Raw genomic sequence first — 23,355 nt, 5'->3', positions numbered from 1 at the left:
AGGAAGAACAAGAAGATGGTAGAGGGTGAAAGGACAAAAAAAAACAATCAAAAAAAAGAACAACACAACAAAAGAGAGTATAAAAAGAAGGATAAACGAAATGTGGAGCAAATGAAAGAAAGAAGTGAAAGAAGGGAGGACAAAAAGTCAGTATGAAAGAAAAAGTAAAACAAAAGAGATACGAAGACACAAGGAAGGAAACAAATCTTAGAGCATGAGAATAAATGCAAATAATTTTGAAGACTTCTCCAGACCTGGAAAATCCTGAAATCAAACCTCAAACTTTTCCAGCCTGCATAGGACTCGGATTTATTTAGCCCCCCTTTAATCTGACACATCCAAATTAAATGAAGGTCTGGCCTCGCACAAAAATAGCAGTTTCAGGTTAAACAGTGCAGATACTGTACACTCATGGAGTATGAATCCTTTTTCAAGGCACTGCATACACTTTCGTATCGGAGGGTCATCATTTTTCGTCCCTCTCCCTTTCTCCTCTTTCTGTGTCAGGGCAGGTGCTGAAATGAGACACTAAATAACTATTAGAGGAAGGGCAAGAGAAAGGGAGGAGAATATGAGAAAAAAAGGAGAGCTCTTCCTCAACAGTAGCAGAGAGAGAGGAGAAAGAGAGAGAGAAGGAGGGTGGGAGGGTAAAGAAGCTCAGAGAGAGACTGGATCTGCATTATAAGTAGCTATGAGAGCAGCAAGTGTCGGGTGTTTTCAACCTGTTTTTTAAAATGCTCTAATGCGAGGAAAAGAGCGAGCGGAGCAAAAGGAGGAGGAACCAAGAAGTGGGACATCAGTTCTGAAAAGTCTGCTGTGATTAGGAAGAAAGCCAAGTGCAAAGAAGGGAGGAGGGGAAGCCGAGAGGAACACAAGGCAGCAATGGATTGCAGAATGGCTCGGCCTGACCCTGGGACGGCCTGCTGGATTCACACACTGCCGCTGGACGCTGTCCAGCACACGCTCTAGGCTGCGAACGGCGGAGAGGTACGGGACCGGTCGTCCCTCAAAATAACTGAGCACATAAATCAACATTTTAGCACCTTCAAAACACATGTCATCTGAGCACTTTGTTGCAGCAGCAGGGAGTGAAAGGTGAGCTGTGCTGTTTGGGACCAAGGCTGTGCTTCCTGTTTGTGTGCTTGGTGCAAGCGAAGCTGTGGAGCTCATCCAGGTGACCTGCAGGCTCAGGAGGAAAATTTAGGATTTGTATTTGGAGACAAAAACTAAATTAAAGTCCCTCTTGGATGGAGAATGTCAAATTATCCAGCTCAAGCAGATGCATGTTTGGTACATGAGAGATGATTAGCTTCCCTGTGCACTTGATTCCCTTTGAAGACGCTGTTGCTTCTTGCATCGGTAATGTTTCCAGCAGCTCCTTAGGCAGTGAGGCTTTAAATGCGACGGCTGCAGCGCAGCAGTGAGCCGCTGCAGAGCGAGGCAGGTAAGTGCATGCCTGGAATATGTTAGATGAAAGGCTGGTGGGGGAACTGTACGTGGCTAAAAGTTGGCGCTCGCCTCTCTGTGGAATAGTTCAAGGTAAGGCTGAAACCTGCGCACTTACCTGTGGGCACTGCCAGGCAGAGCACTTTTTACTCACCCGCAGGGGTGTGTGTGTGTGTGTGTGTGTGTTTTGAAATGTGTGAGTCATATCTTCACTCAAGTTCTCGTCCAGTTGTCGTGTGCATCATCCAGAGGTGCCTTGGTTGTTCAAACTTTATCAGAGAGAAGGTGAGCTGAGGTGAGACCGTCTGCCCACCTGATGACTAAGAGCTTTGTCATGTGAGGCGTCTGCAGCCATGCCTGTATAAAATAGTCTGGCGGTAAATAGGCTGGTGCACAATATGGTGGTGTAAATGGTCGGATTTACTACCTTAGGTCCAGATATGTGTACAGTGCCCAAAAAGTAGAGTGAAGTAGGAGTAGTACTACTTAAATATACAGTATGTATATATATATATATATACACACACATATATATATATATATATATATATAAATTATTAAAGTATTAAAGCAGCTGTCCAAGAAATTACTCAAATAAGAGTTCAAAAGTATTTGGTACAAAGAATATTCAAGTACCGAGTAACAAATCATAACATAAAGCATTCAATGATTAAAAATGACATCATCAGAGCAACCGAAATATAAAGTTATAATGTTGGTACTTTAAGGAGCAAAATGAAAATAATTCCTATAAATAATTTTAAAATAACACAATCAGGCAAATTTTTATTTTGTTTCCAAATTTATTTGTTTCAATATGAAACTTTAACACAAACTGAAGATGTTTTTGTTAGTCAGTTTTGTCAGTGTGTGTTTGTGTCTGGTAATGTTTTGGTTAAGCAAGCTTGTTTTTCGTTTAGTGAAATTACGCAGAGTGGATAGAGTAACCAGAATTTTGTTTTACTCAAGTAAGATCAACAATATTTTTATAAAGTTACTTAAGTAAGAGTAAAAAGTGCAGTGTAGGAAAAATACTCCTAAAAGTCCATTTTTCCCCCAAAAAAGTTACTCAAGCACATGTAACTAGACACTACCTAAACAAGTTACTGCTGACCTGAATGCACCACCTGCATGTTGGGTAAATGTGTAGCAGCACAACGTATAAATCTGGACCTTGAACCACTTAACTGCTGTTTATCACAGCCAGTTGGTCCTCTGCATGATCACTGACCGCTTGATAACCCTTTGCTTTGAAATCCTCTCTTCGTGAGAAAGAGATCAGAACCAGGCCAAAAAGCTGTGAATGAATTTCTCCACTATAGGCTGCTTTAGATTTGATTTCTTTACGCAAGTCTGCTCACATAACACTCAGATGTAAAGTATGGCCACCCTCCCACTTCCTTCTTCCCCCGCGAGTGTCTGGAGAGCACCTGCCCCCATCACCTGCCAGTCAGACGGCGGCTGTCTGAGCATGTAGGGGTGAGTCTGTGTGTGCACCATATAGGAAAGCAGGCGGGATACACACATCAACTCAGTTCCGTCATTTAACTAAAGCTGCACTCAAATACTCCCTCTGCTGCATCTTCGGTTCATACAACTCTTTGTAACAGCGTCGTATGTTTAGGATGTTTACACTAGAAGCTAGATCAAAAATACTTTGAAAGATTTTGTGTTTTTTGCTGGACGTACGTCCGTTTTCAAGTCCTACCTTAAATTCTCTTTTTTATTTACGTCTGAACTTTGACTAGGCCGTCCAAACATATAAATATGCTTCAATTTGGACCATTCCACTGTGGCTCCGGCTACATCTTTTTTTTTTTTACTGGAAGTCGAATCAAGTCGAGTTTATTTGTGTAGCACATTTCAGCAACAAAGCAGTTCAAAGTGCTGTACATCATAAAAAGATAACGCAGCAACCAGTTATGAAACAGGCAGTAAACAACGTCTCTCGTCTAATGTCATCATCAGAATCACAAAGCAAACAAATCGGATATAATGATCAATGTTCCACTTATTATGAATCAAAGGCAATTCTAAGCAGGTGGACTTTCATTTGCGCTAGATTTTAGATAGAGGTGTCAAAGTAAAGGAGTCTTTGATGCTTTTCAGATTCTTGTTTGTAAGACATTTAAAAAACCATTTAGAGTTTTCATTCCACATCAAAGCGTTCCACTATTATTCCCACCTCACAGTTTTCCAAACCATTACGCATCACCGACTTAAAGAAAACAGCAGTTTCAACACAGGCGCTGGAGTTATTTTAAACAAACTCGGTCACTTTTTCGCCGTTTTGGCTCGCGGCCCAGATGCCAGCAGCTTTAATAGTCCATAATAGCAGCTTTTGCTCCTGCGCGTGCATAGTTTCGGTGTTTTCTTGCTTCCTGTCTCAGCCCAGAGTTCAGTTTCAGAGGAATGAGCATGCCAAGTCATTCGGGGAATGTGGAATAGAGTCTCAGTGTGTCAGAGAGGCTCATCTGGGACGGTAGCTGGACATGCCCTTGTCATGAAGCCAAGACTGTAAAGCAGACCACCTACTGAGTTAAGAACCTCATGCATTCAGGTGGTAATTATTAAACCGTGTAGCAGCAGATGTAGAAAGGTTTGCTCTTATCTTCCAGAAAGCAGGAGCTTTGACACGTTCTAGGCAGCAGTTCTCCTTCTGCTCCTCTCAGGATTATTTTGTCCAATGCACGAAGGCTGCATCAGTCAGAATCTAGACATTCGAGCCTCCGGCTGTGAACACTGCGGACAGCCCTGCACACCTGTCTGGCTCTGCAGCCCTCAGGTTATTTCACATTCAGCCTCGGCCAATTTAATGCAGTGTGTGCTGCACTTTTTTTTTTTTTTCTACTCAAACGGTTTGCTTTTGGAGGTTGACTAACACTTCTTCAGGGGAATAGTTTGTTGTTTTTTTGTTACCCTGTGTGTCTTTGCTTCTCCGAGAAAAACTAAAACTCCAAACAAGTTGCTACCGGTCATATCAAAACACTTCTAGCTTCTTTTTTTTTTCCATATTCTTTCCAATTGAAGCTGTGCAGCACCCATAGCTGCAAGGTTGTCAGTTGTATGTGTTTGGTGTTCATACTTACCCAATCGCATTTAGAAGACAACACATGACTTTTCCATCCATGTCCAGATAAGAAACGTTGGGAATGGGGAGTTGCTGATAGCGTTGGAGCAAAACGGAGTTTGAAAACAGGAACGAATAGCCAGAGTTAAAACTTGAGCAGATAAATGCAGGGGCTGCATCAGAAAAGTAGGTCACGCTTTTGGAAGGATCTGCTGCACAGGATCAGATTTGAACCAGAATGCTGTGACTGACAGTTTGAGCCCAACAAGCCCAGCCTCTTCCTTTTTGACAGATCAGGACGGAAATAAGGTGCATTGGAGTCTAACAAGCATGCAGATTGAGAAAAACAAGAGTTTGGATTTTAGAAAAGCTTTCACAGAAAGCAAACTGCATTTTAAGACACTTGTAACTATGGAAAATGATCAATCCCAGCCGTCATTAGTGCATAATTTGCAGTTATAAATTGAAGTTGCTCATGATGCCAACAAGGATGTAAATCACTTGCTTATTGTTTTAGCAAAAAGAAAGATTTAATATATGTCAAAGTATTTTTAGATCATCTCTATCCAACGCAGAACCGTCTACGTCAAACCAACGCAGATCACACTGGAGAAACTGTGAACTAGCCCTGATTTGTACAATTAATAGAAAGTTTGACTTAGTTCAGTTCAGTTTACTTTCTTTTTATAAACTTGTTTAAAAAGAGTAGATTTTTTTGCAAAGCAAGAAAGATAAATAAAAAATGTAACAAAAACGATTAAAATTTAGAAAAATAAATAAAAAGCTAAAGTTTTTATTTAGCTTTTTATAATAGAAAGTTTGACTCAGTTCGGTTTAGTTTCTCTTTATAAACCTGTTTAAAAAGAGTAGATTTTTTTTTGCAAAGCAAGAAAGATAAATAAAAAATGTAACAAAAACGATTAAAATTTAGAAAAATAAATAAAAAGCTAAAGTTGTGAAGCAGTAGCTTGGAACCCCTTCTGCCCACCAACGTTGTGTTTCCGCAGTCATGATTTTATATCAGACCAGGCGATAACCTGAGGAAACAGAAACATTTTCTTAATTTTCAAATGGTGGAAATTAAGAGATAGAAAGCTAACCAAGCCAACCGTGCCCCATTGTGGGAAGTAATTTTCTCCTAAGATCTAATAACAGCTTTCGTCGTTCTGGCAACAACCACCACCATCACAAGTTTGTGATGACAGGCAGTGAGTTTATTACACCGTCACTCCGACTCCTCGTTGCAGAATTGACTTCAAGCACGAACACTGTCTTCAACTCATATCCATCATACTTTTCCAGAATTTTACTAGATCTGTTTTCTTTCTGTTTTTTCTTTTCTTTTCGTTTTGGGAGCCAGTACGGTGGCACAGTTGGTTTGGTTCTCAGTCTGGGGTCTTTTTGCATGGAGTTTTCATGTTCTCTCTATGTATGCATTGGTTCTTATTGGGTACTCCAGCTTTCTCCCACAGCCCAAAAACATTAATTGATTTCTCTAAATCGCCCCTTGGTATGACTGTGTGTGTGTGTGTGTGTAGGTGTGTGTGTGTGTGTGTGTGTGTGTGTGTTTGTCCTGTGTCTCTGTATGATGCACTGTAATGGACCGGCGACCTGTCCAGGGTTTTCCCCCTGACTCTCGTTCAATTACCACGGGAAAAAGTCCCTGGCAACTCTGTGAAATAAGTGGGTACAGATGATGGATGAGTAGATGTTTTTTTCTTTTCACTAAGTTGCGTGTTTACTGGTGTGTTTCAGACGGTGCTCTTTTACCCATGTGTGTTTGACCTTAAGGTCACAAACAGATTCTCCTTCCAGATTTGCTGCTATACAGCAGAATTCCATACTTTGTTAATTACGATGCAGCATTTAGTTCCTGAAGAAGATAAGAATACCCAGTCATCACTCTACCACCACAATGTAAGCCCATGGGTATGAAATGTTTCTCTGAAATGTTGTTAGTTTCACACCTGGTGTATCTTGAGACTACAGCTTCTTTTACCTGCTCAGTCTGCTGCACATCTTTTCAAAACTCTAAAGGATCATCAACATGTTTGGAATGTGAGAAGAGGCTTTGTTTGTGCTTTGGTCAGCATTTAGCGTGATTGTTTCTTATTGTTGTGTTGTGAACTTTGACCTCAACTGACACGATTAGGTCTGCAGCATTTTCTCCTGGAAGAATTGTTGGTGTGGTCGTTAAGTTAATTTTGGCCAGCCTCACCTGGGAAGAGCTTATATGGTTCCATGTTTTCATCGTGTCTCTGTGGTTTACTGGTGACCCAAAAACCTTAGAAATGGCTCCGTGGGGTTCGCCAAACTTTAGGCTAGTGAAACTGGACCTGATGAAGGTCAGGAGCCAAAACATGTTAGTCTGCTAATGAACTTGTTTGCTTGCACTTCTGGAGTCTTCACTTAACCAGATTTTTCACCCTCTCCATGCCGTGAAGTTGAGCCAAAAACTTTTGACTCACTTGTGAAACTAAACACAAGTTTCTAAAAACAATTAGTGAATTTATGATTTAACAAGATGTGCAATTACTTTCTATTCGTGCAGGGACAAGTTGGTTTGAAAAGCATTTTTCCCCTCAGTACATGGCAATATTGTCTGAACTCTGTTATATAAACACACTTCATTTTTGAATGATATTATTTTTGGGGGGGAGGAAAGGGGGATCAGAAAGACTTGTCTCAAAAAAAGTACTAAAACAATGAAATAATTTTTCAAAGCACTGTGTTTCCTTTCTTTCTTCAAAACAAGGGCTTCAACCACGCATAACAGTAAAGCACTCAGCAATCCAAAACCATGCAGGATCTAATTATACCTCTATAGTTGTTGATGATTCTGTAATTTCTAAGCAAACGTCATGAGAACAAACAAAAAGCCAGCCATTAGACATTTACTGATTATACCATCCCAAGGCTTCCTGGTGCCCAACAGAAACTTCAACCTTTGAAAAATGGATCATAAAAAGCAGTTAAATCATTCACTAAAACAGCAAAGCCACTCACGGCTTGAGCAAACATTAATTAAAAAAAGTAAACAAGGCATATATTAGACTCCATTTTTAGCAGTGGGGTAATACAGTGTTTGGTATTCTACTACTTACACTGATAAGTGCACTCAAGAGATAGCAAACAATGGAAACGTTGAGATTCATGAGGGGTTTGTTTTGCACGTTTTCAGCCAATAGTGTGTAAAAATGTCAGCTGCTGTTGCCACACATGTTAGAAACTCCAATGACACAGGGGAGGTTTCTACAAAAATGTTATTTCTTATTTCACCCACGCATGAGATAAAACGGACAGAACAGGAGTTAACCAAGTACTGCGTCCGAATTGAAACTCAAGGCAAAGTCTCATCATTCTTTACGGTTCAGCGCAACAACCTGGTCAGACTTCACTGGAACTCTTTCACAGGATAAAATGGACAATTGTAATATTATGTGGTATAATGATGCTAATACCAGTTGTTTGTGTTGATGTCTTTAATCCGATTAGGCACTTCTCCACGGTTCTATCCCAGTTTGGAGGACTCCATTGCGGTCTGCTCCTCCTAGCTGTGGTCGACTCTTTGATTATGTTTGCAGCGACACTCAGCAGTGGAGAACCTCGAGGTTGTGTTTCTGATGGTCTCACATAAACCCAAATATTTCATTTTGTTTTATGGAAATTCCTTGCTGGCCCAAACATAATGAGCACAGTTCAAGACAGCCGAATGGTTTGCCATAAATATATCTGTATTACCTTATTTTTTACCATGTGAAACCATTAGTGCAACTGAATTAAAACAATCCTGCAAAGAGGAGTGAAAGAGATGTAAAAGACTCGTTGTCTGTCACAATGAGCGATTAATTAATTAGTGATTAACAGAAATGAACTTGATCATTTCTGTCCTGATCATTAATATTTTTCAAGGGAAATACAGTGACAACATAACTTATTTTTTGTTTCTGTGGTATGTGTGTATTTTTGTCAGTGTTATTTATTGTTTTTGATTGTCGCATTTTACTTTGGATATCACCACCTTCCTAAAATAATTGCCTTAGTCTTTTTTCTTTTTTTTTTGCCAAAAGTGTTTTAGGCCAAAATAAATAAATCAACCCCTGATTTACGCCAATAGATGGCAAAGTAAAAAAAAAAAAAATCACTTTTGGCAAAAAATGACTTAGGCCATTATTTTAGGAAGGTGATGATATTTAAAATGTCTTCCATTTCCTGTGCTAAGTGTTCTTTACAAAATTACAGGTTATTGGTTTTTGAGATGATGAAATTGCATTGTTATTCCATTATCAACATATCACTTAAAAATATTTCAAAACAACAATATTATCATTTATCGCAATCATTTCTGGAACAATGTATTGATTTATCGCCCAGCAGTATATATTATTGTGACAGCTCAACAATTGCTGGTTTGTAAACACTTAATAGCAATTGTGTTGGCTGGCTATTAGGTTTAGGAGGCTTTGTCTTTGTTGCATAGCGATTGTTTTGTGTAGCTTTGCTAGTTTTTTCCTTTTTTTCTTAACAAATGTGTTTATTCCTGAAACTAAATATGATTTATTCTGGCAACCTCTCTATAAATTCAACTTGTCTGAGATAAGGACTTCTGGCTAAACAAACCCGCGAGCATTACTTTTGATGCGAGGATTTAAATTATATTTTTTGAACTCGGACATCTTATTTAAATAAAGCAGGTCTCTAATGCCAGAAAACATCTTGTTCCTTTCAATCTCATTGCTTACAGACACCCCGAGTCTGTCTAAAACTACTGATTATGGGATTTTCAGGCTTTACTACCTGTTCAGCTCGTTATTAACATGGCAGCTTTTGCGACTTATGACAAAGCGGCATAATTGGATCAGGTTGTTGCAACAAGTTTTGTCAATGGCTCCTTTGTGTCCTTCCTAGTCACAGCGTGCATCTTCTGCTGGAGTGGAAAACTGAATTTGCAGGGAGTCGGGGTTAAAGGTCCCGAAGCTCTTGCGTTTACGTGTGAGATGGTCACCATTTTTCCAAGTCTGGAAGCAAACTATTGCTGTTTGTCTGGCACTGTAAGCGGGAATCCCCTTGGGCGGGTCAGGGTCAGCTTGTTGCTTTCAGTCAGAAGCTGATGGATGCTCATGCTCACTGTCACCCAGGTGGACCTTGCATTGCGGCGTTCTGTGGGTGTGTAGGCAGGTACCATCATGGTGTCCCAGAAGGTTCTGACTACGTAGCCTGAGGTCTTGGAGGAGGATTAAGACAACCAGAGGTATATTCAAGCATTTGGGTAACCCTCCCCTCGGCCTTCTCCATAGCCATGCTCACCTGTCTCTGTAGGCGAAAGCTGGAAGACAAATGAAGACATCCATGACCCGACACAAAAGAGGATGTCCAACTTCAGGCGAAAAAGGTGGACACCACCTTGACATCAGGTGTGACTTCTCTAATTGGAATTTTGGAAGAGTTTGTTTTGGCAAGAAATAAAGAAACCCATTAGTACGCCATGAAAGTTTTTGTTGGTTTTCATTAATCCATTTAAGCCAACTCATATCTACAAAGCTTGGCATGAGTTAGCATTCTCATGAAGTTCAAGTAAACAGACAAAGATACGTTTGTACTTCGGAGGACACAGGTTGAGTCACATTATTAATTAATTACTCAACCGTAGAGGCCAACAAAAGGCGAGATTCAGATTTGTGAGGTGGTGGAAAGTTACCAGAACCTCACTGCTTATCACCCGTCGACGAGAGCAAAATGAATCACAAACTTGTCTGTGTTAACGGAGTTCTTTTTCCAACAAGTGAGGCTACATGACATCATGTCTTGTCTCCGCCGACAGAGCTGGGCTCCTTAAATCCACATCTTGGCAATTAGTGGTCTAACGTGACCAAGTAAAACTGCGATTTTGCACATGAACGCCAGTAGGTCTCACCACACTGCGAGGACACTCGGCTTTGTCTGACCAAACACGCTCAACCTGAGCTCATGGAGAAAGTTGTGTGCCAACAAAGGGACAAACTGTGAGATATTTTTTTAAAGTATTTCCTATTACTGTTTGAGTAACAGGATTTGATTATTTCCATTTGTACATTGTACACTTGTGTCAGTTGTATCAATTTGTGTTCAAAGTGCTAGAAATATATTGTTCTCTAATGTTATCTTTGCTCACATGAACTTGTGAATAATGGGAGAGGTTCAAACGCATCTGCCCTTTTTGTGTATTCTAAAGTTTTTGTTAGAAAACAAATTGTTCTGAACATTTTAACTGAAAAGGTAACCCATGTAGTTTTCACGTCCTGCACATTTACGTTTGGTGACCTGTCAGATCCGGTTTCAAGTCTTCTACATCCCTTTATCAATGAATTACAGCTCTACAGACTTTATGAGCAACCCTTTGATGAAAATGTGAATGTTAAACACAGGTATCCCTTTTTTTTTTGGCTCAGACGGCTTTTATTTGAGAGTAGTTGGACAGAAAAGTGGGTAATGAAAGAGGGGGAAGACATGCAGCAAAGGTGATCAGGCCGGGAATCGAACCTGCGACTGAGGTCTCCTTATGTGGGTTGTGCTCTACCCCAGAACCACCACAGCACCCCGGTCGGTACCGGATCTGTCCCTGGTGAAGCTTGCATCATGACGTCAGATGTAGGATATGAACGCAGCATTTAACTTAATTGTTTCAAGTAAAGTCAAAGTAAAAACGTCCTTTAAGTTAAAAATGTGTAACTTTTAAGTTAATTCGACGCAAAAAGTAAGATGTCATCACTAAACCTAAAGAATTAAGTGAGATTAATGTAAATTAGTCCATGACATGAACTACAGCTCAATTACACTTTTTAGAGTGTGGTTCAAAATGGCCTCCAGTGAAGAGTGACACACCTGCTAGTCTTCTTCCATCTGAACTGTGTTCAGACCTTCAGGCTTGTGGGGATACTTGTTGTGCGATCTAATCTTCAGTTCTTTTTGCATTAATTTTCAATTAAATAGAAGTTAGATGATCGACTGGACTATTTTTTTCCAACAGTTTTACGTTCTTTCTCCGGAAACAGTCAAGAGCTTCCTTGGCTTTGTGTGTTTGTGACTATTTTCTTCCTTGGAATCTTCATTCATTTCATCTTCACAGTTTCATCAAGAGTGTACACTTCTGCTTTCATCTTCTTCTTCACTAGTAGGAAGTCTGCCAGTGCGCTTCAAGGCAGCCCACACAACTATGCTCCCACCTTTAAGCTTGTCCTTTGGTTTGGTGTTTCTGCGGTAAAGTGCAGAGCCACTCTTCCTTCACACATGGTGTGTGCAATGACGTCCAAAGCTTAGTTTTGGTTTCATCTGAGCAGACTGGATTTTCCCAGTTTTTCACTGGTTTGTCCAAGTCTTCTGCAGCTGATCATAAAGAAGGTTCAACATCCTTTCTTTACAAAAGTGTGCATAAAGGACGTTGCTGTTGAGTTATTTCTTTGTTTACTTGAGGAAAAATAAAGCTGCGATTTCATTGACTTTCTTATAGTCTCGCTGGCTGTTGGACAAGGTCTTTGGCTTTTCTTTTGACTGCCAGAAAGTTTTTAAGAGGAGGATTTGGTGAAATGACGTTCTCTCCCCTTCCTGATTGAGGCTTACGCTGTTTTGATTTTCATATTGTTCAGAGCGATATTTTAGGCATGAGGAAACTTAAGGCTATCAGTCAATATTTAGCCAGCTGGTACTGATTTGCACATACCAGCAGGAATGTTTTCTAAAAATAACTGTAAAGTGATGTTTTTGCCAATCCAGCCCTCTCCCAGTGAGAGTTGTTGCAAACTGAGTAAAGAATATACTTTTTGGAACATTTTTAAATTTGACTTCAGAATAAAATGCTTCTTCTTCTCTGGTGGCTATTTACCGTAGAGTCATGGAAGATGGAATTACTTTATCAATGGTGCCTTTAATCAGTTGGATTAATCTATTGTCTGTGGCGGGCTGTGTGTGTGTGTGTGAGAGTTTTTTAAACAAAACACAACCTTTGATCCGAATAGTGAGTGAAAAATATAGCCTAGAGTCAAGGTAGGAAGTGCTTTGTGGGGCATGAACAGAATATGACTTAGAATTTGAGCTAAAAATAAAAATCTGCAGGTAAGTTGTGAAATGTCATTGAGAACCAAATATATAAGGATTTCTTTAAGCAGGGTTTTTTTTAAATCTTGGAATAATACTTTAGTCTCTGATTGTCAGACATAAGCAAACGCATTGTAATCCATTTTAACTGTGTAGAGGATTAACATGATCATTTTCCACTCACATGTTGCCTCTTTAAAACGCTGTTAGTGTAATTCTCCCAAACGTTTGCAAAGTAAACGGAGCAGACCTTTGCGTCCTCATAAAGCGCATTATCTCCTGCCTTAAATCCGTTTGTTTTAACATTCTCCCCTCCGCCCTGGGAACCATGAAATGCGCTTTAATGATGTGATTACGTAACATTTTGCTGCGTCAAGGAGCTGAATCAGCAGCGGGTTCGGGCTCCCTCGCGTGATCCACGAAAGGATTATTCGAGATGGAAATGTAAAACATTGAAAAGTGCTCCTCGTGTGACTGATGGCATTAATGACGAGTCAGAAGGCCGTTCGTTAACTTCCCTACGCCAGACGTGGCGTCTTGGATCAGCCTGGTGAAATTACAGGGGATGAAACTATGGCAGCAAAGTCCTTAACAGTCACAAATAACAGCCTGGTGTGACAAGCAAAATTACACGTCTAAGGAGTAAAATTTTAATGGCGTGATATAATTGTATCAATGCGAGGAATGTGCAGTTTAGCTTGATGCTTTCATGTCTTGGTGGTGAAGCTTACTGTGATTTTTTTTTATGATCTTTTGAAGCTTTTGATCAAATAAGAAAAATGGCTAATTCTGTCTTTAAGATGGGGTTGGTTTACGATGGACTTAGAGTTAGTGCAGGATTGAGAGAAGAGTTATTCACTTAGATTGCAGCATATAAATCTTTTGGTCTGGATAATATATTGCAAATAACTCAGCTTTGATCTCCAGGTTACAGACGGTAGCTGCAGTTAAGCAAAGTTTGCATAATGCTGAAAACAGAGCAGGATTACAGCGTAAGCAGTGGTTGATCACCTGCAGACACCATTAAGATCGGGTCATTATGCAGCCGTGGTATGGATGTATTTATATGGCTCAGTGGCTGCACTATATGAGTGGATGATTGGAAGTAGTTCCCACACCCTCTCAGGTGTCCTGTGCTCAGGGCAGCCTGGCACAGGTAAGCACACAAAGGTTTTCTTTGTGTGCGGCCGGGAACAGGTAACCATTTGTGCCAGCCCTGCAATGTGCATGAGTCTTTCTGAAACAAAGACGGGTAGGATTTTCTGGCCGGCCTACCCCACAAGAGCAGGTGTGGCTTTTCAGTGGCTTCGTATTCGCCGAATGTGGCACAAGTGCGCTCGGTAAACAGAAAGATAAAACTGTGATTTCCACCCTGCGATTCCCAAGACAGCTAGCAGCATACGGAGACGGATAACCTTTGAGAAACAAACGTTTAAGTATGCTTTTGTGTTCTTCAGAGACACTATGTGAGTGTATCTCGCAAGTGCAAAAGAAATTTAATATAATATTAATAAAGGTAAACGAATAGGAAACAGTCATAGTTTGTTAATATTTGCGGCCTTTGAACATGAATATGAATGGCGAATGATAAATGACCTCTATGGTTTAATAGCTCTCAGGTGCATGCTGGCAGGAGCAAATAGTTCAAAGATAAAAAGTTAAAAATTAACATTCAGTCGGCCTTTTTGTCTTAAAGTGCTCACTGTACACTGTTCACTCTGTTTTAAGCAACTGCAAGGTGAAATTAAAAGGAACATTTGCTTTTATTTCTTCTGTGCAGCTCTTTTGAAATGACAGGTTCACTAAGGAATACGTTGTAAAATCAGTAGACTGAACTACGTGAAGCTTTATGAAAGATATCTGACTTTGTTGTGTTGGGTGTTGAGCGGATTAGATTCACAAAGGACGAAGTTGGATTACGTCATGTTCAGAGTCCACTGCATATTGTAAATTAAACTAAACATGGACTAGTCTGCGGGGCCTCTCAGGACAAAAACGATGTTTTGTCTCTCACACACTACTAAAGATTCATACACACTCACAAAATATTGAAATTGCACATATATACTACTAAAATGTCATACACTATTTTCTCTCTCACACACAAAATACTAAAATTGCGCATGTTCACTATTAAAATATCACACGCGCATACAATATTTTGTCCTCACACGCACACATAAAAGACTAAGATTGCACATATAAACTACTAAAATATCACACACACACACACACACACGAAGCATACAGACACACTATTCTGAATGATACTATTCAGATCGCGCATGCGTTGATACCACAGTGAAGTTAGCTTCAAGTTGGGTATTGGCGCTCCACGGTGTAAGAGTTTAGCTCAAGGTTGATCCGATTTATGGACGCTAATTTCGGCCAGCCGTTCTCTACCGCGCCCTCACCTCCGAGCGCTGGTATTTTGTGTTTGTGAGAGAGAAAAATTGTATGTGTGTGTGACATTTTAATAGTATATATGTGCAATTTGTATATTTTGCGAGTAGTAGTAGTCTATGAGAGACAAAACCTAGTTTTTGTCCTAAACGGCCCCTCATAGACTAGTTTCCCTTCCTTCATCAGTTTATGGTTCGTGTTTGTAGCCTGACCTTTTCCAGCTAACTGTTCAAATCTCTTCTGTACACTTAGCTGTTAATAAACCTTAATTTATCCAAACTGTCACTAAAGCAGTTATTTATTATTATTATTATTATTTATAGCTATTTCTATCAGAACAAGAATCCAGAGAAACCCTTACCAGTTTATAGTTTACAGATGACTTATTCTTATTAAACATGGGGAACCAATATGTAGTTTTACACTTTTACCTTTTTGTCTTTCTTTCGGTGTGTTGTTTTGTTTGTATTTCTTTCTAATTCATGTAAAGCACTTTGAACTGCTTTGTTGCTGAAACTGTGCTATCTAAATAAAATTGCCTTACCTTAATTGCTTCATTACTTTAGTTGTAAAAAAAAACAAACCAAAATGAATCTGAAAAGTTGGCTGATAATTTCTTCGATTGGAACTAGAGCCACAAATGTGACCAAATGTACCTCTAATAACATTTTGATTATACTTAAGCACATCAGCTAATAAAATGTCAACAAGTTCAACTATTGACATTTGTTCTGTCATTCTGGCTACTTGTGTGATGGACGGAGAGAAAACTCATGAGTTAAATTATAAAGTAGGCTGCAGCTTCATTCCTCTGTTTGTCTTTGCAGCAGGCTCTGTACAGTAACATCATTTTTGATGGTTAGAGCATGAACCTTCAATAGTCCAGTAAAAAATTTGTTCATTTTAAAGCAAGAGGAAAGGCGTATATTAACTAATACTTCAAACAAAGACACATGAATGCGCTAAAAGCCTGAGCTAAGCCTGCTAAGGGCTCTGCAGGCGTGCCGATTCTGAAAGCTTTGTGTCATTTTGTTCTTAGCCTCATGGCATCTACCTCTTCTTGTCACGGTCTCCTAGACGAGCTTCTGTGTGTAAAACTATTGAATGATTGGTCAGAATTTCGTGGCTGTGTTTGCTGCTGAAAACAAAACCCGAGCACTCAACTTCCAGACGTGGATCTTTCCAGTCAGAGAGCAGGACGGATAGTTTTGAGCAGCAATTATCCGAGACAGGCAGAAAGCATTTGCTGCTGGACCAAACACTGAACTTCCACCTATTCGGTTCTAGTTCGATGCAGCGGGTCAACAGCCCAGCGTCGCTGTCTGTCTTTGTTGTTTTTCACTGAAAATAAAATTAGATGTTGCAGCTCATCAGTAATTATTCCTTCTCCTCTGAGCCTGTGAATTTGTAATAGTCGTCGTCCCGCTCTGTCATGATTTCTGTGTTTATTCCACTGTTGTTTGACTTCACCTGATTCTGCCGGGCCCTTTACACACAGCAGTCACCGAGCTCTTACCTTTGATGGAAAATATTGACTGTTTTCTGGATAAAATAGCCAATGTTTGTCTTCAAACGTTCTTAGGGTGCATAACTATTACTCTCAAATAGACAGTTGCTAAATGTTGCTCAGATGAGCTGGGTTCAGCTTAAGTTTCTAATGTAAGAAAACAGCATTGTTGAGGCCAGTGTTCTAACAGGTCAACGTCTTGAATGACGTCGTGAATGTGCTGATTTTAACATTTGTGTTTGTTGGTTTTCTATTGTCTTGTTGTGATTTCTCCCTCCCCCCAAGTCTTTGTTACAAGTCTGTCCAGGTCTTTTTTAAAATCTGGGTAAATTGTTATAAACTTTGTTTTAAGGATTATTTGTTTTGTCTCCTTTTTCTGTTTCCTGTTGCTTGTTTTGTTGTTCAGTTATCTGCTCCTTGCTTAATGCTGTGAACCAGGGCAACTTTGCGCCCTGGTTCACAGCACTACTTTTATGTGCCTCTACAGTTTTGCCCATCTCAGGCACGTCCTTTCCTTAAAAAAGCCAGAGAATAGCTGCTTAAAAATGGAAGAATTAGGTTCTCTCACTTTAACTGTTTAACAACAGCAGCCAAGCAGAAGACAAGAATGTTTGCCTTCTCTTGTGCATGAGACTGTGTGGTGATGTACGTCAGAGTTCCTGTAACAGGTGTTTAAAAGCAGGTCTTGAGGATTAGCTGCTCAGGAAGCAGCGGCGTAAAACGCAACAGAGCGGCCCTGGTGTGTGTGTGTTCAACGACTCTGTCGTGTCATTTTCCTCCATAACCAATTTCTGGCTTTTAATAGAAGTTCACAGCAAGTATTCAGTCGAGCAGCGATACCTGCCATCAAAGACACTGACGGGCTTTGTGATTGCTTGGTGCAGGTGAAAGGCGAGAGCGTGGAGGACGTGCCGTCTTCCTCTGTCTGTGTCGCTGTTGTGGGGTTCTGTCTGGGGCTGCCGTGTCGCTGTGTTTGTAGATGTTAAGTACAGGGGCCGGATGCCATGTGGAGAAGTCTTTAATTAGAGCAGGTAGACATTGCTCAGGAGACACACCAGACCAGACGTCAGTGTGTGGGTGTGTGTGTGTGTGTGTGTGTGTGAGTGTGTCTACCTGTGAGGACTGGGCCTGGCTGTTAAACATCCTGCACATCTCAATAGTTTTATTTTCTTTGTTTGTTTTACCTGTGAGTCTTTCTATAATGCGTGTGTGTTTTAATAATGTAGCTGCATGCTTTCAAAAATACACCAGGGTGTGCTGCACTCCTAATCAAAATCTACAGTCTGGGAGAAAGTTTGAGGTATTCATGTTTAACTCTACTGGATCATAACCAGTAAGGACTTTTGGGCTGAAACAGGCTGCTCATCACCTGACCAAAACTTTGAGACCGTTTGTTAAGAATTTGACTTGTTCAGGTTAAAACTAGACTATGAAACTTTTATTTAAAAATATGTTCTTTTACATATTTATTAAAATAGTCACTATGTTTTGACACTTTGACATATGACAGATAATCAGTGAAATAAATCAAGCTCCTCTTCCTCCCTGAGCTACTGTTGTTTTTTGGAGAAATCCAAACATGTCAAAAACGTATTTTTATAAAAGTCACATACAATACCTTTACAAGAATTGTATGTTTTATCACAGCAGTACGATGTCACACTGATTCCATTTGGGATCTTTCACACTTGCATGCAAATTAATTCCATTTTTGTTTTATATCTGTGTTGCTGCAGCTCCTATGTGGCTGTCTAGCCATGCTCCCTGCGTATGGATTCTCACCTTTTCCTGATTTCCATCCCCACCTTCACGCTTTTCGCTGCCGAGGAGAGAGCCCCAGCATGTGGATTCCTGGCTCCGGAGAGTCCCACAGTCCGAGCGAGTCCAAGGAGGGTCGGCCTCTCCTCCATCCCATCCATCCCAACCACGTGGCGGTGTGCCAGCAGGAAACGCTGGCGTTTATTGAGCTACAACAACCAGCACCTTCTAAGTTAAACTGTCTTGGCTCTCAGAGGCAGAGCAGTGATCCAGACGCACACTCCCAACCTCTAAATGGTTTACAACAAACTCTTAATGAACTGAATGACATGCAAAAAGGCAAACACAGGACACACACTGATCATGGAATGAATGTAAACACTCCGTCACACGCTGTGGATGACGCTGAGGTTGTTCAGCAGACCAGCACCAGGACTTCTTGGCAGGACCAAAACGAGAAGCCTCGGACAGTAACGACAGTTTGCCGCCCACTCCACGCAGCTCTCAGCCTCCCTCTGTCCTTTCCTCTGTCCTCTTTGTACACAAACAGGGACTCCTGGGAATCTCGGGTACCTTACTCCTCATCCTCACCAGAATGTCCAGAGTTTCCAGGCCCACACGCCAGCCAGCCTCAGAGGAGAACATCACATGGATCTCTGAAAGAGAAGTCTATTCGTGAGTGGACGGAGCAAATCAGATTTTAGAAGCTTTTAACTCGTTTTCATTTAAGGTAAAATGATTCTTTTCTTGTCCTCAGGGCGAAAGGTGCAGGTTTATTCTCCAGACAGCCCAAGCGATGAATCACTCAGCAGTCCAATCCTGGAGGCAGACTACATCTTCCCCGGACCTTTTGCCTCTTTTCTGGAGGAAGACCTCAGTGGATTATCTTCTCTGGATGCAGCTTCAACTCCCTCGTCCACAGCTGGCACGCCAGATCTCCCATGCATCAGCCATGGAGATATTTTCAGTGTTCAGTCAGAACCCTTGCAGATAATAGAGGACTCAGAATCCGGAGCGGAGGAGGAGGAGGGCGGCATCGTAGAGACATCGCTTCACCCAGCAGGGAGCTTTTTGCCACGCAGTCGACAAACTGACCAAGAGCGTCGGCGTTTCTCAGCTTCAGAGCTAATATCAAGACTGCAGCTCTCCCAGAGGAAGAACTCGTTCACCTTAAAGCTGGGCAAGTCATTGTCTGCTCGGGTGGCCTCCAAAGACAAGCAGAACTCCAACAGCCTGAGCCCCAACCTGGACTGTGAGTGGATGGATGGATGGATGGATGGATGGATGGATGGATGGATGGATGGATGGATGGATGGATGATATTATGACATGTTATGACATCACACAGTTGTTGCAGAAGTTTTGGATGCTCATCTATGATGCAAAATCTTCCTTTCAACTCAAAAGTGTTGTGTTGCATTGAGAAAAATAACAGCTTAGGAAGATTTCAGCTTTATCCTGCTGGAAGAAGGCATCAGAAGATGGGCACAGTGTCAGAAAGGGATCAAGATGGTCAGCAACAACACTCTGGTGGGATGTGAGGTCAAAACAAGGCTCAATTTGTACAATTTGGTCCAAAGTGTGCAAAGAAAATTTCACTGCCACCACCTCTCTGAACCATTCCCTGGAATGCAATTTGGATCAATCCTTTCATGAGGATTTAGCACTGTCCTTTCTTCTTGAACCAGGGAACGTTTTCAGCAGTCCGTTACCATCTAATGTTGGTGAACTTGTGTGAATTGTTGTCCGTTTGTCGCTAACAAGAGTGCCACATGGTTTATCTAAGTAGGGCTCAATCTATTTGCATTGAATCATTCAACTGCTGCGACTGACTCAAGTTTGATACGTTTCTTCACATGTTCAACGTTTTGTGTTTATTCGCTATAGATAAGTGTAACTCTAGACATCGCAGCTCGGGAGGCTCTAGTGACAGCGGCACCTACAGTCCTGTTGGAACTGGGCTCCCACTGCCCAGTGGCGACAATGGGATATCTTCTTATCGGTGGAGCACTAAACTTGGGTAACGAAAATCGAATGTGAGAATACGTTTTTCCAGTAAATCTATGAAGTTTAAATAAAATCTGGTTGGTGTGGTTTCGCAGAATGCGTAAGAAATCCATAGAGGAAGACTTGAGCATACCTTCATCATTTCCCACTTCAAATCGCCTGTCACGTTTTTTGCCAAGCTGTAAGTTTGCCTAAGTTTGCCTGTCTTACCATCTGTTATTCCTGCAACAAAAAAATTCTCCTGTCAACATTTTTGATTTTGCAGCGATCCTCTACCAGGAGTACAGCGATGTGGCAATCAACCGAGAGATCCAGAGGCAACAAGGGAAGGATCCAGGAACAGAGGAGGAGGGACTCAGAGATGAAGGCTCAGATGGAACTCCATCTCCGTCAAATCTTTCTCCATCCAGCTCGTTTCGCTCTTCTCGAGGCTCTGCATTTGCACTGTGGCAGGATATACCTGATGTGCGAACGAGCGGTCAGTTAGACACCTTCAGCAACGAGGAGAGAAAACTGCAGGAGGTGACGGGACGTCAAGCTTGCCTTTTTTTGGGGGGGTTGTTTCATCCCTTCTTTGACTTCTTCAATTCTTTGTGTTTTCCCCCTTCAGGCAAAGTTTGAGCTGGTAACTTCTGAGGCGTCATACATTCGTAGCCTGACGATTGCTGTGGACCATTTCATGTTGTCTCAGGAGCTCACAGAGTGTCTTGGGGCTCAGAGGAAGCAGTGGCTCTTTTCCAAGCTGCCTGAAGTCAAAGATGTCAGTGAGAGGTGAAGAGATCTGCAGCTGATTGCCTCCCTTGCACTCAGACTCTATGTTTTAACACTTTCAGCTGTCATTCCTCACTCCCTGAGAGCGTTCTCTCCTCCATCGCTGTCTGCAGGTTCCTTCAGGACCTGGAGCACAGGCTGGAGAAAGACATTCTCCGTTTTGATGTGTGTGACATAGTCCTGGATCACTGCCCAGCTCTGAGAAGGGTCTATTTGCCTTACGTAACCAACCAGGCTTATCAGGAGCAGACATACCAGCGGTTGCTGTGAGTAATTGTTTTTGGTTTATGTTCAGTCGATCTGTTTCAGAGCTCAGTACGCACTCTTGGTGCGGTCTGTGCTTCTTGGTTGCTTTTGTGCAGAAGCTCTAAGCCAAACCTTGGGCTATCCAAACGCAATAACAAAGAGGCTTGCGAGAGTATTCATCGCTCTTGAATTTCTTCATTTTTCTCACCATTATGACCACAAACACCATTGTCTTTATTGAGATTTTACATGCTAGACTACTAGAAAGTAGGGCCTGATTGTAAAGACTAAGGAAATAAATACATATTTTTAAATCCTAAAATGAATTCATCTGTAACATCACCCATAAACTCTGACCAACTTTCCTCTCTCTATAAAAATATTTACCCTCACAACATAATGCTGCATCACCCATGATTCATGGTGGGGATGGTGTGCCACATAACTTTTATTATATCGTAACAAAGAGTGGAGCTTTGGTCTCATCTGGCCAGAGTTCCACCCTCTTCATGTTTGTTTTGTCCCTCATTGCAAACTCCATGCAGGACTTTTTCATGGTTTTCCTTTATCAACGGTTTCGTCTTGCAATTCCTCTGAAAGCATGCATATTTAGTTTTCTCTTATAGTTGTAGGAATGGGAACGTAACAGCATTCTGGGTGCCATCTTGTGGCAAATTGCTAATGCTTTTGGGTGTCTAAGAGGCTTTAATGTGTTCTACCCAAGCTTTCAGATTCATAACAACATAATAATTGTGACAGAGACTTACGATTCAAGCTGTTTGAACCAATCAAATGAAACAATACAACCCTGTTCATTCCTGATTACTCCGCACATTCAATTAGAAACCAGAAGACGCCTCAAGACCCCCATACTTTGAGAATGAGTGCATTAATGTCCTCTGGTGTTGCAAAGTCCAACTTTATCCTGCTTCTATTCAGGTGTAAATTTTCACCTGCATGACTTAACTTGTAGGCAGCTTTTCTTGGCTGAGTTAAACTTTTTTTTCTCTCTCTCTCTCTCAGGAGTAAAAACAGCTGGAATTTTGATTCACCAAAAAAATCATTCAGAGTTTCATTTGTAAATGCCCTCTCAGGCAGGACAACCCTCGCTTCCCTGGCATCCTGGCTCGCCTGGAGGAGGACCCCATCTGCCAAAGGCTGCCCCTGACCTCCTTTTTAATCCTCCCGTTTCAGAGGATCACACGACTCAAAATGTTGGTGGAGGTACGACTTTAAACTTTCACAGTAGGGATCCTGTTCACCCTCGAAACATTCTGTAAACGGGGTGTCTGACTGATATTTTAGCGGAAACCATGTTCTTTCCGTCCAACTTTGTGAAGCTGAAATCCAGTTTACCTTAGGGCTTGCCTTCTTACACCATCTTTACTTTTCAGAACATCTTAAAGAGGACAACACCGGGCTCCAGAGATGAGGACACGGCCACAAAGGCTTTCAACGAGCTAAAAAAGGTGGTGACCGTCAGCTCTAATGACCAGAAGACCGGCATCATCACGGATGAGGTGTAGCAGTAATAACAGTGTTGGTGTGTGCCTCCTTAGATCATCAAAGAGTGTAATTCCAGCGTGCAGTCTATGAAGAGGATGGAGGAACTCATCCACCTCAACAAGAAAATCAACTTTGAGGGCAAAGTAAGTTACTTTTGTGAATTTTTCTTGTTGCTTTTAGCAGCTTTGAGCTCAATTTACCCAATTAGCCGACCCATCCTGAGTCTGGTTTTCTTCCTCTGCAGATCTTTCCTCTCATCTCCCAGTCCCGCTGGTTGGTGAAGCACGGTGAGCTCCTGGAAGTGGACACCCAGATGATGAGCATTTCGGGATCAAAACTCAAGCTGCCCACCAAGCCAGTGTACCTCCACTTGTTTAACGACTGCCTGCTGCTGTCCAGGAGGAAGGAGTAAGCGGCGCCATGTGGCATTAAACTTTAATTTGACTGCCCGTTTAGTGCGGAGATCGTATCCCATGTTTCTTCAAAACATGTTGCTTTTATAGTTTTTAGCTCATGTATAACAGCAAGGATTTGTTTGTTACATTTCCCAAAGGGGGCAAATTTCTGTTGT

The 23,355-nt window shown here is 41.4% G+C and overlaps 1 protein-coding gene across 2 annotated transcripts in view; it reads left to right on the top strand.

Annotated features, from left to right (window-relative positions):
• Positions 1–633: 633 nt before the first annotated feature.
• arhgef19 (Rho guanine nucleotide exchange factor (GEF) 19) overlaps positions 634–23,355 on the top strand; it is a 27,827-nt gene continuing 5,105 nt past the window's right edge. Inside the window, exons 1-12 of one of the 2 annotated variants that reach the window (XM_028014829.1) lie at positions 634–987; positions 18,233–18,929; positions 19,012–19,506; positions 20,142–20,274; positions 20,357–20,442; positions 20,527–20,783; positions 20,872–21,032; positions 21,146–21,298; positions 22,373–22,502; positions 22,673–22,747; positions 22,838–22,927; positions 23,029–23,192. In XM_028014829.1, the coding sequence (XP_027870630.1) occupies positions 18,254–18,929; positions 19,012–19,506; positions 20,142–20,274; positions 20,357–20,442; positions 20,527–20,783; positions 20,872–21,032; positions 21,146–21,298; positions 22,373–22,502; positions 22,673–22,747; positions 22,838–22,927; positions 23,029–23,192 (2,420 nt within the window). In that variant the 5' untranslated portion in view covers positions 634–987; positions 18,233–18,253. Of the gene's footprint in view, positions 988–1,007; positions 1,096–18,232; positions 18,930–19,011; positions 19,507–20,141; positions 20,275–20,356; positions 20,443–20,526; positions 20,784–20,871; positions 21,033–21,145; positions 21,299–22,372; positions 22,503–22,672; positions 22,748–22,837; positions 22,928–23,028; positions 23,193–23,355 lie in introns of those variants that run through there. The other variant, XM_028014838.1, reaches the window with a different exon arrangement.

This window comes from Xiphophorus couchianus, chromosome 1 (genome assembly GCF_001444195.1).
Source record: "Xiphophorus couchianus chromosome 1, X_couchianus-1.0, whole genome shotgun sequence".
NCBI lineage: Eukaryota > Metazoa > Chordata > Actinopteri > Cyprinodontiformes > Poeciliidae > Xiphophorus > Xiphophorus couchianus.
The sequence above is the reverse complement of the archived record's forward strand: the minus strand, read 5'-3'. Positions and strand labels throughout refer to the sequence as shown.